A 12,723-nucleotide genomic window follows, 5' to 3' on the forward strand; every position below is an offset into this window, starting at 1 on the left:
GCCGACATATGTAAAACACATTTTTGGATATTACTCCTTGAGATTTTATGCAAAAATCACGCAAATCGGTACACAGTATCTCTATAGTCATGTGATCAAGTCCGATCAGTCTGATATTTCATATTCCATCCTGATTGGCTAATATTAGCTTCCACATTTTGCAGGATTGCTCCGCTTTTGAACAAAATGCCTCCAATCATCAACGCAGCTTGCGATTACCGTGAAATTTGGCACACATATTCCCACTAGGTCAAGGAACAAATGCTACCTTTTTCACATTGGCCTGTTATAGCGCCACCATTAGGTAGACTTTAGCAAAACACATTTTTGGAACACAATGCTTCAAATCATGCATGCAGCGTCCGATTGCCATGAAAGATCTAAGGTGAGGAACATATGCCACCCTTTTTACATTGGCCTATTATACAGTAACACCACCAGTACGCACGGCCTGGTGGAGACCTGTGCTCGGAAGAGCACTGCTTCTAGTATTTTAAATGCTTTAGAAAGTTTTTTAAAAACTTTCAACATTTTCACCTACTGTATAATGACATGCCCAGAATAGCGATGCCATGTTGAGTTGCTGAGCCCCCCCCCCCCCCCCCCCCCCAAAAAGCTATGTCTCCCAAAAATTGTATATACAACTCTATAATGGTGATGCCAACGCTTCCAAAAATGATCGCTGACACAGAAGTACCCTCACAAATGTGTTATAATCAAAGCTACAGCTTTCTAAAGCCCTTTGCTAAAAAAAAACAAAGCCGCCCACATTACACAACTGTGATACTGTATCTTGTCCCGCAAGTCCTGTTGTTGAAATGGATCTGTTGTGTTCTGTTTGAAATTAAATCTTTGTGTAGTGTTTTTTTATTCTGTTTTTTTGACTGACATAAGCCTTCTCCCCTTCTTTTCAGATGAACAGGAAACAGGCGAGGACGAGGAGGAGGAGGTGCAGAATGGTAATGTACCACCATGGACCAGTGGCAGATGTTATGAGCCCTCTAGCTGTACGCAGTCCTCCTTGATGTCAATTGTCACTGGAAATGGAATTTCACACCGCTCCATTTCAGCCTGTCAGCTGTGTGCTGCCACTCTTATACGAAACAAAAAACAAAAAAAGAGCTTCTCTTATCGCACAAGCACAGAACTGAGAAATCCCTCAATTATGTATGGCTTCGGAAGTCACTTTTTGTCTCTGTCTTTTTTCTTACTTCGCTTTTTTTTCGTGGTGGGGTGGGGACTTAATTCATGCATGTCTTTGTGGTTTGTTCCATTGCTCTCGTGACACACAGTATGCAGACAAAGCCCGTGACAAAGAGAGACAATGAAAAAAAGGCCGTCAGGAGATGATATCAGGAGCCGAGTCACTTCTTCATCTCCCAGTCACTATACTGGTGAACTGGGCTGTTTCTCTCACTTGGCTGAAAACGCTTTTCTTTTCCCTCTGTTTTTTTAGAAGCTGCTGAGAGCGGCGACGTGGAGATGGAGAGTCAGAACCAAGGTACAGTGCACTGAGTGCAGTCCGTTTGAGTCGGCCTGCTCAGAGGGGAGGTAGTGGAGACATCATGTCCTGTTGTCAGAGACAGGGGACAGGGTGTTTCTATGTCAGTGGCGCTCAAACTTTTTCATGTGAAGGACCCTCAATATGACATGTATTTGGCCAAGGACCCCCCATCTCAAAATATTTAGTTATAGGGAACCCCAGAAGCAAAAGTTGAGTTACAATTGTTCCCTTGAAAAATAAATATATTCAAAGATTTGCGCATTTTCACGACTTTTCAAAAATAGCAGATCTACGAGCTCGTATATCTGCTTGTATATCTGCTATTTGTCAATAGCTAAAGTTTAAAATAATTAAGGCCCCTCCACCTTGGGCCCTAGTAACTCAGTCCCACTTTTACCCCCCTTGTGACGCCCCTGGTCAGAGAGATCACCACTCATCACCACCACTCGTTCACACAACGCGCAATGCGAGGGACAGCATGCACTACATTTATCAGACTCTTCGTTTTTAATTATTCTGAATCCATTGCAAGCATTTGTTTTGCATGAAAAACATTCCTTGGGCTAAAAACGGAACCCAAAAAAACTGTGAAAAGTGATGACTCATCACTAAACCATAGTTGTGTCGGCCGTTTTTAGCCCAAGGAAAGTTTTTCATGCAAAACAAATGCTTGCAATGGATTCAGAATAATTAAAAAACCCTAGTTTGACCCCTCACATGCTACTTAAAGCAGATTTTTTGGGGGTATCTTTTTCCTTCATAGTATAATGTATAGTAAGTGAATGAGATACAAACTTTCAGTGCATGGCTGTCAAACATTTTGCTCACACCTTTCGTGAGGGGCATGGGAGCTCAATTTGTTATTTAACCTTCATAGTTGACAAAACCACTGAGAAACGGACCTCCGCTCTCCACAGTCACAGAACTATCGGATTCGACCGAACTAAAATGCATTTGGGTCTCCATCCGGAATCAATGGGGGTACATTTATTATAATCATGGGGTGAGTAATCGATTGAAAAAAAAAAACATTTTGGGAGTGAACTACTCCTTTAAGGCCCTATATATTCTTTGTCGTACAAAGATTAGCCAACATATTATACCTACAAGCTTACAACACGTCGCCTTTGTGAGCTTGTACTTTATACCTGCTATTTTCACTTAAAAAAAACTGCAGTGTGCTATAAATTAGGCTTTAGTCATTTCACAGCTTATGTTACTGTGCATGCCCTTGATCATAGCACTAATTTGATTAGTCATACTGTATTAGCAGCGGCGCACGCACACACGCATGCATGCATGCATGCAGTAACTAACACACAGGGAGCACAAAACAAAGGGAAAACACCGGTAATGACAAAGCAAAGATCTTTGTAATAAACACACAGTGAACTTAAGCTGTCAGACCATGCCAAATAAATGAAGAAGCATCCTCCATAACTCTCCATTTACTCCCAAGTGAGTGAACGGAGTCAGCTGATTGATTGATTGATTGATTGATTGATTGATTGATTGATTGATTGATTGATTAATGGCATGTAACTGCTGTGTTGTGGTAGTACCTCAACCAGGCAGGCAATTTTCAAATTGATCGATTTCAGTTCATTATAATAATAACATAACATAGCATATGGGATCTATCAATGCTCCTGTTATGGTTTGATGAACACCAAAATTATACATTCAAGGTGTAAAAAGTACTCAAATCAGTACTGCAATGCAGAAATAATGTTTGATGTCAAAATGTACTTAAAGTACCAAATGTATTAAGTATACTCCTTATACAGAATGTCCCGTTTCACAAGTTTCCAAATAAAATGTATTAAAGTCTTTTGAAAATAGCAGATCTACAAGCTCACAATGCATCACAACGCATTGTGATCCAAAACCCCCAAATGAGATCCAAAACCCCCAAATCACGAGTCTTCATGTCCACGCACATCCAACCATGTCCAAGCTGTCTTAAATCAGTCTTTAGCCACTTTGACAGAGTTTAGAGTAGACACAAATGCATGCACCAAAAAGAAATATATATAGCCTAATACAGTGTGCCGTCTTGAAAACACATATACTGTAACTGAACAAGCATGCTGGGTTTGAACATAACATGTCTTGGATGATTTGATCGGGACGTCCCTACTGAATTCAATGTTTGTCATGCGTTTGTATGGTTTGAAAGACTAATCTGTCTCTCTCTCTCTCTCTTTCTCCATCACCGAATGCAGAGAGAGAGAGAGAGACGCACGCACGCATGTACATGCGCTCGCGCACACACACACGCACAGTCACACACAGAACTGAGGTCTCATTCCTGAAACTATGCTGCCATGGTCTGTCACCTTCAGATATGGCTGTGTACATCGCAGCCTACATGCTATTACTTTTCAGTTTCATGTAAAATTGACTGTCGACTTGCTGAGCTGTAATGTCAATGACATTACAGGGCATGCTTCCTCATGCAAAGGACTCGCAATACGCCTGGGGGCAGCAAAAACCCAACTCTTAGCAGATTTGATTGACTGGTGATACAAACATCATTGACCCAAGGAATTAACTGTGCATGACAGGAATCTGTTCCAGAATTATATGCAGAATCTACTGAGGGATACTGTACATATTGCAAAGTATTAAGGCCTTTGCACGCAGGGTCCGATTTTACACACGGAAAGATTCTGAACCGCTGTGCATGAGGTCACAGAGACACCACGTGTTCATTATTTGTTTGTTTTTTTCGTGCTGAAAATCGGACCCTGTGTGTGCAAAGGTATTTAGACTATGAAACTGTAACATCATGTTTGTCCTATAGTGCTCACAACATGGCTTTTCATTAGGGGTGTAACAATATAGTAATCGAAATTTTATTTTAATTTTCAACAATCTATATATAGCGATATGCAAACAGCAAAATGTCCTATTGTTTGGCTTGTTATCGTATCGTATCGGTATTGAATCGTTTTGCAGTGCAAATAATCGGTTGTATGGATACTAAGTACTTGTGCCTTGTATTTGGTAAGACTTTTTTTTAAATAGGGGTCTAATTATTTCTGTGTTCATGTCAAGTTGCGGGTTTGTCCATAATGTGTTGAAATACAATGTATTTGCCAGAGAATCACTGTGTTTACTTATTTATATCCTAATAATGTTTTTTTCCTGACACATTTCACACATTCATTTAATTTCTTTGTTAAACAGTTACTAGTTAGATTTTAAATCATGAATGAACCAATATCGTCCATGTATCGTATATCGCTGTTAAAATGTATCGTTTTCTTATTCACACAACCCCAAAACATTGTCTTCATAACACGCCTTAGACAGGCAGTAAGACTGGAGGGACACAACGCTCTCTAGTGTTGTGTCGTGCTGTATTGAGTTGTGTCGTGCAGAACTCAGAGTTCATACCACGCATGCACATGTGCGTGCGCGTGCGTGCCGTGCGTGTATGCGTGCCGTGCACGCACACCTGCGTTTTAGCCTGCAACCATTAACTTAGAGTGAGAGCCATTTCTCTATTCTCCATTTTTCTGCCGTGCTGCCGAGATATAATTAAGATTCTACATTTGCATACTGGCAGTCTGCAGCGCTTCGACTCCCTGTTTGTGTTTTATTCAAATCCCATCCAGAGATTTGACAGATACAGCCTTCAGCCTCTCTGAACATGAATTTTGTAGATATTCAAAGGGAGAGTTAAAGCAAATGGTGCCATGGGATGCTGGCCGAGGCCTGAGATATGTAATTATGCTCTCGACAGACAGAGACTGTTTCAGCTAGGTATACCCACAGCTTCAAAACAGCACCTGCTACCTCCAACCAAAAATTAGTCTGTTCCATCGCAGTGTGTGTGTGTGCGCGCGCGCGTCCGTATATCGGTGTTTTTTTTTTATTATCACAAATGAGAATGAGACCACAGATCAGTGTAAGGCTAGTTGTGTTTGTAAGGTTTATTATTTTGTAGCGCGACTTTCTCTATAGACCATTTATTTCTGTTTTTTACCTAATTTTCTTCTTGCCAAAATGGGAATAGAGCAGTCAACCCATTAGTCTGAAGCATCTCTGGGCAATTTCTGCCTGTACCAACAGTCTGGCCTTGTTTCCTGCCTTTTGTTGCAAGCGTATAATGTTTACGCTTTAACTGTAACCTTGAATTCACCCTTCAAAGCTTTTTTTTTTTTTTTTGTATTCCATTGTTGGCTTACCTCCAGATGAAGATTCAGGCCATGATGAACCCAACGACCAGAAGGAGAAAGATATAAACGAAAACGAAGAAGATGACGCCATTGCCGACACGGACAAAGATGAAGACAAAGGTTTGTGCGAGAGGCCGCGCGAGTGTTTCATCATTTGATATAAAACTGTGTGTAGCCCACATGAGAAGGCTGTGTTTCATCACCTGATGTATAAAACTGTGTAGCCGCACATAAGAAGGTGGAAAGAATTGATGTTGCCTCCCATCTCATTGTGCAGTCACCAGGTCCACCATGGAGCAGACACAGGTGTGATCTGTTACCACACAGATGGGATTGTGGGAGGCAAGGAGCTACAATTTAGCTTTTGAGAGAAATCAAAGACCCAGTACAAGTAGCTGTTGGAAATACATTTGTTTTACCGATAATGGAACTCTAATAGATGGTTTAGGGCTTTTATACTAGGGCAATTGGGATGCAACGTAACCCAATAATTTGGACACGAGAGACATTTTTGACTCTCAGGGAACAATTACAAGTTCAAGCATTTTTTTGTAAAACTTGCTTTTTCCTTTAATAAAACAAACATTACCCGTCTGGCAGCTAGTAAGTGTCAAATCAAAAGGAAGCTATTCCATTTGTGAATCACAAACTGTAGATGTGGTTATTAAAGGTTATCACCCTTTGAAAGTACTGACTCACTTTGGCAATCGCCCATTTCTCCCAACTCTTCAAATTCTATTCAGTAACAGTCAGTCAATGACCACAGTAATCGTGATGTACATTTCACCGCTTAGCAATGCCACTTCTCTCTCTGTCGACTCCCAGCGAGATTTACACAGTTACCGGCTCTCCAAGGTTCAAGGTTGACTTTATCATCGCCTCAAGGAAATTCCGCTTGTCAAGTGCTATAAAATGGGGGCCTTGTACAACATAATAATTATAATTAAATTATGTTTGCCAGTGATCTGAAGCCACATAGTTTTCATATGGTGCTATATTAGCAAAGGACTGGAGTTTTTAGTTTTGGTTTTGTGTTTCTCGTCCGCCCGCCTCAAAACCTCCTGCACAAAGCATGGCCGAAACCAAATAAGGAGGAACCGGGATCAACTATGACCAGCATCACGCTGCTCCTGTCACAGGAGCCCTAAAACACAGACAGATTTGCATGCAAGCATGCATTTGCTGCCGCAAACATACGCAGCTGAGCTGATTGATCAAAGACATTGGTGAACAGATTCACTGCCTGTGTGTGTGTGTGTGTGTGTGTGTGTGTGTGTGTGTGTGTGTGTGTGTGTGTGTGTGTGTGTGTGTGTGTGTGTGTGTGTGTGTGTGTGTGTGTGTGTGTGTGTGTGTGTGTGTGTGTGTGTGCGTGCGTGCGTGCGTGCGTGCGCGCGCGCGCGCGCGTGAGAGAGAGAGAAGCCTTGGTTTATACTGTAACACCCTAAATATTAGACTGAGAATCATAATTCCCTCTGCAAGGTGGTGACTCAAACTGTACATATGGATATTATTAATGTGCCCATGTATATATATATACTATTATTGCAACCGAAGGTCGCAGTTTAGTATGTGAAACGACACATCATTGCGACCGAAGGTCACAGTTTAGTGTGTGAAGCGGCACATCATGACTCCGTCTGGACGTTCTGGACGTGTACACGTTTTTACAGTGTTTGGGTTTGCCGCTCTGACATCATGCTCTGTGATGTCAGGGGAACCACACTGACAGAATCCCTTTTATGCCCATATATGGAGTGCCCTGATGTCATCAATATTAAGCCCATGTCTAACAGGACTTCGTATGGGAATGCCCATATATGGAGGCCACATCGGCCACATACCACACTAACAGAATCCATATATGGCCAAGGCAGATCTCCATGTATGGGCACAAAAGGGATTGTATGTATGATGTAGATTTCATAGACGTCATAGGACTTTCACATAACGAATAACTGAGTCAGCATGATACACGAAAGAAGAAGTACATGGGTAACTGGTCCAATATACATCACTGGCCAGATGTCCAAGACATGGCGCGACTTCGCCCTTGCTTGTCGCCCTGAGGCTTCTTACAAGTGTTTGTGTGCGTATGTGTGTGTGTGAGAAAGTACAGTACTGTACTGTATGATGTAAGGAAACAAATCAGAGCTTGTGTTTGTGTCTCAAGCAGAGGCAGAGCACCAAGCCGACGAGGCAAAAGAAGAGGACACAGGACAGTGTACTCAGGAAATGGAAGGTAAGTCACTCCACTCCATCAACCAACCACACAGCAAGACCATCCAAACTAATATAGCATTGGTGCTTTTTGCAGCAATGCCTGCAGTAGTCTGACGAAACAGCATGAACCTGGTACAATCTTGATATTTCGACATCCCATTAGTCCGACTAAGGGTTAGGGTTAGGTTTAGGCATAGTTTTACTGAGGTAAGGGTTAGGTTTAGGCATAGTAGCATTCACCAGGTTAACATTCACCAGGTTAGCATTCACAAGTGTCGGCAGGTCAGCATTAACCAGGTTAGCATTCACCAGCGTCGGACGTATGTGACGTCTATCACTATCGAACGTCGTAATAACGCTACGTTCCCATGAACCTGTTGTATAAGAACTCTGTTAAAGGTATCTGTAGAGTGTAGACCAACGCGGGATGTCTTATTTTCTAAAGTTTTACGGCGACTCACGCTGTCGCTGATGTAATCGTATATATCTTGGAGATGTGCTGGGCAGAAAACTTGAACCCTGAGCCGCCCTGTCTCCTCCTGCTGCCTCTGCAGAAAGTGCTGAGGTCTCAGTCATTCTCCTCCACTCCTCCATTTCCGCCCTCACGTTGACTGACATTCAATTAATTTAGGGAGAGAGTGAGCCTTTCAGATCGATCTATCTGAGATAGCCTCTCCATCCTCTTGTCTGAATGGGCATCGGGAAAAAAACGTCTTCCTGACGCTCAAGTCTCTCCATCACGGGGAGGCTTCACTTCCCCTATTGCCTGTTGATTGTGCCTGGGCCACGCCTGGAGGCGTCCATCTCTGTCTCAGGGTTATCAGTGACTGTTGTGCTGCTGAAAGGAGTGGCATGCAGTAAACAGGGTCTCATTCCAGATGGCAGATTGTGTTCGGTGAGGAGATGGGGCCTGCCTGGTACAGGTTAAGGTTCTACATTCGCAGTATTTTGAGGTGCTGGTATTTCCATTTTACAGTTTACAGTTTAGGCATTTAGCAGACGCTTTTAATCCAAAGCGACTTACAATAGCAGATAAAAAACATCACAATAATAAACAAGATAATAAGTCAGTACATTAACAGCAATATAACCAGTAAGACTCCCTAATCGGGAGATAAGCGACCGTTGGTCGCTTATCTCCACAAATAGGCCAAAAGTTTGTTTTACCAATTATCAAGACATACGGGCAGTTGACAGTTTGCCATGGTTACTCATTGAAGTTGAATCTCCATATATGGAGATAACCTACGCATCACACTAAGTCTGACCTCACCAGCCCATATTTGGGCATGAGCAACTTATGTCTCCATATATGGAGATATGATGACATCACACAGTCCTCAGCCGATGATGTGGCGTGATGTCATACAATACACAAACGAGCCCTACAGTATAAAGGGGCAATTCTTGCCAGGAAAGAAGCATTTCTTCGACTCAGACCTTATCGCCAGGGTTGGCTTATAGCAGCTGTCGGTAGGACCATATATGGATTCTGTTAGTGTGGATCTCCTAACAGGGCATCATCTGGGATACAATCCCTTTTATGCCCATATATGGAGATCCCTAACATAATCCCTTTCATGCCCATATATGGAGATCCCTAACAGAATCCCTTTTATGCCCATATATGGAGATCCCTAACAGCATCCCTTTTATGCCCATATATGGAGATCACTAACAGCTAACAGAATCCCTTTTATGCCCATATATGGAGATCCCTAACAGAATCCCTTTTATGCCCATATATGGAGATCCCTAACAGAATCCCTTTTATGCACATATATGGAGATCCCTAACAGAATCCCTTTTATGCCCATATATGGAGATCCCTAACAGAATCCCTTTTATGCCCAGTTGGTTGCTAGGGTAAAAAAACATGGTTGCTATGGTAAACATTTGGTTGCTAGGGTAAACAGTTGGTTGCTAGGGTAAAACCATGGTTGCTAAGGTGGTTGCTAACGTACACTAACAGACCAGCAACAACAGACTGTTGCCACAGCAACGTACACAAAGGTTTGTGTACACATGTGGTGTGATGTCATACTGAAGATATATGACATTACACCGTACACAAACAAAGGTGTGACGTGTGACGTGTGACCGACGGACGGACGGACGGACGGACGGACGGACGGCCGGTGGAGGTTTTGGTAGTAAACTGCTCCCTAACGGTCGCAACAATGTAAATGGATATCTATCTAGAGAAAAACACAATATAATCAAAGTTCTAAAGAACCTAAAAAACAAAAACAAATGCTAACTAGCTTCATGTATGGTCATTGATTTTACTGTAGTGCTAAGGGTTTAGGTGGAGTCTGAAAAGGTGAGTCTTCAGTCCACGGAGGTGAGTCTTCAGTCCACGGTGACGCTGTTGTGACGCTTTATCATTAGATTAGACACGGCTAAATGGACCACCTTCAACATGTAACTTCAATTGTGGATCAATGTTCTAAAACTTTGAAAAGGACCACTATTCAGAAATAATACCTTTACTTAATAACCATTAGTTGCATGGTGAAAATAGTTCCTCTGAAAGCTCACAACACAGTGTGTTGATTTTTTTTAAAGACATTGTGCCGTGATGTTTCCCCCCTGCAACATAATCACCAGGTATTAAGATTATACTTGGAGTAAGATTTCTTTCCAAAAAGTGTATACAGAAAGTGTTAAAATTATAGTTTTATGTGGCCACACCCACCTGTTCAGTTAAGTATGCCTGGTTGTCAGGTGGGTGGTGACCCAGCTGAAGTTAGCCACACCCACATATGTTGTCGGATGGTGCAAAGGGGAGGGGAGGATATTATGATGTCATTATATCAGTATATATTCAGTTGAGCCTTTTGACTCAGAGGCTTTCAGGAAGTAACCAAAAATACACAGGAAAGTCAAAAGGCCTGATCGAAAAACACTGATTTAATGACATCATAAAATCATCCCCTCCCTTTTTACCATACACCCAACACTGTGGGTGTGGCTAACTTCAACTGGGTCACCACCCACCTGAAACCAGGCATACTTAAAGGGGAAGACCACCCATTTTCAATATTGAACTATGTCATTAATATACCTTAGAGGAGTTGTGTGGAAATTAAAAAAAAGTTCCCCCTCTTCTGTGTTGCCTAGAACTGGAGGATTGATTTTGGGGTTTGTATTGTAAAGTACAATGTGTGGTGTCATCAAGTTGTAATTTGCAATACAAACCCCAAAATCAATCCTCCAGTTCTAGGCAACACAGAAGAGGGGGAACTTTCTATTTCCACACAACTCCTCTAAGGTATATTAATGACATAGTTCAATTTTGAAAATGGGTGGTCTTCCCCTTTAATGAACGGGTGGGTGCGGCCAACTTAATTTTAACTCTTTCTGTACACTTTTTTGGAAGACAATCTTCCTCCTAGTATAATCATAATAACTGATCATCATGTTTTAGGGGGGAAAGAATCATGGCACCCCATCTTTAATAGAGTCTTGTAACTTTTGCTTATGTGAAGCAGTACTTTGTCACTGCTGTGTTTACTGGAACTCTGAATGTCATCCAGTCTCACAGTACAGCACAGGGCAACCTGGGTTAGCCACTTTCTGTCGGCTAATCTCAGGATGAGACCAAATGGCTCCCAAGCTCTCTTATTAAAAATAATAGCTGTAATCATGCAGGAGGCATTATGGCTGTAGAGCTCATACTAGCTACACTGAAAGGAGTAATGAAATGGCAGGTAGGAATAAGTGATCTCCTTAATAGGAGACACTTATTCAAAAACACAGCGCACAGAACACAGTATACATTTTAAGGACATTGAATACAGTAAGGCTAAAGGTCAAGGAAATGAACATAAAACTGTAAAATAAGAAAGTAAAATTAAAGTGCTGAAGAATAATTAATAATAAATAATTAAACCAAATAAAAGGCAGCAGCAAATAGAAAGGTGTCTAGGTTGTGATTTAAAAGAACTGAGAGTTGTAGCAAACCTGTCATTTTCTTGGGGTTTATTCCAGATAATGTGGTACATAAAAACGGAAGGTTGCTTCTCCACGCTTAGTGCTGGTTCTGGGGATATAAAGCAGACCTACAGAGACATTACACAGACATAGACGTAGACGTTGTCTGTGTAATGTCTGTTGATGTAGGCAGGGGCGTCACACCAAATTATGGGCCCTGGGTACAAGGATTCACTGCGGGCCCCCCATGAATGTTAACTATTGAAAAATAGCAGATATACAAGCTCACAGCGCGGCACCGAGTGCCGCGCTGCGAGCTTGTATATCTGCTATTTTTGAAAAATCTTGAAAATGTGTGCAAGAAACCTATGTCAAGGACCCCCATGATGATATGTGTTTGGCCACGGACCCCGATCTCAAAATATTTAGATCCAGGGACCACCCAGAAGCTAAATTTGAGTTAGAAATGTTCGCTTAAAAAATACATATATTCAAAGATTTTCACACATTTTCACAACTTTTCAAAAATAGCAGATCTACAAGCTCGTGAGCTTGTATATCTGCTATTTTTCAATAGAAAAAGTTATTAGGGCCCCTCCACCTTGGGCCCCAGTTAACTCAGTCCCACTTTCCTACCCCTTGTGACGCCCCTGGATGTAGGGAAAGATCATAGGCAAGCATAATAATACACCTGTGGTCTTGGACGTGTCTCAGGCTCAGGACCCCTTAGGTCAGGGGTGGGCAACTTTGATGATGGCGAGGGCCACTATATTTCCACCGTCACTCAGGGGCCACATTGAATATTGTTGCGTCCTACGTCATTCTAGTATCATACAAAAGAAGAACAAGCAGATTGAGCTTGTAGATCGGCTATTT

The 12,723-nt window shown here is 42.0% G+C and overlaps 1 protein-coding gene across 2 annotated transcripts in view; it reads left to right on the forward strand.

The window, feature by feature from the left end:
- macrod2 (mono-ADP ribosylhydrolase 2) overlaps positions 1-12,723 on the forward strand; it is a 734,857-nt gene that overhangs the window by 697,195 nt on the left and 24,939 nt on the right. Inside the window, exons 10-13 of one of the 2 annotated variants that reach the window (XM_080739775.1) lie at positions 915-959; positions 1,457-1,501; positions 5,707-5,811; positions 7,862-7,930. In XM_080739775.1, coding sequence (XP_080595901.1) covers positions 915-959; positions 1,457-1,501; positions 5,707-5,811; positions 7,862-7,930 — 264 coding nt within the window. The remainder of the gene's footprint in view (positions 1-914; positions 960-1,456; positions 1,502-5,706; positions 5,812-7,861; positions 7,931-12,723) is intronic. The other variant, XM_080739776.1, reaches the window with a different exon arrangement.

The sequence above is a fragment of the Nannobrachium achirus genome (assembly GCF_963921795.1).
Source record: "Nannobrachium achirus genome assembly, chromosome: 13".
Taxonomy (NCBI): Eukaryota; Metazoa; Chordata; class Actinopteri; order Myctophiformes; family Myctophidae; genus Nannobrachium; species Nannobrachium achirus.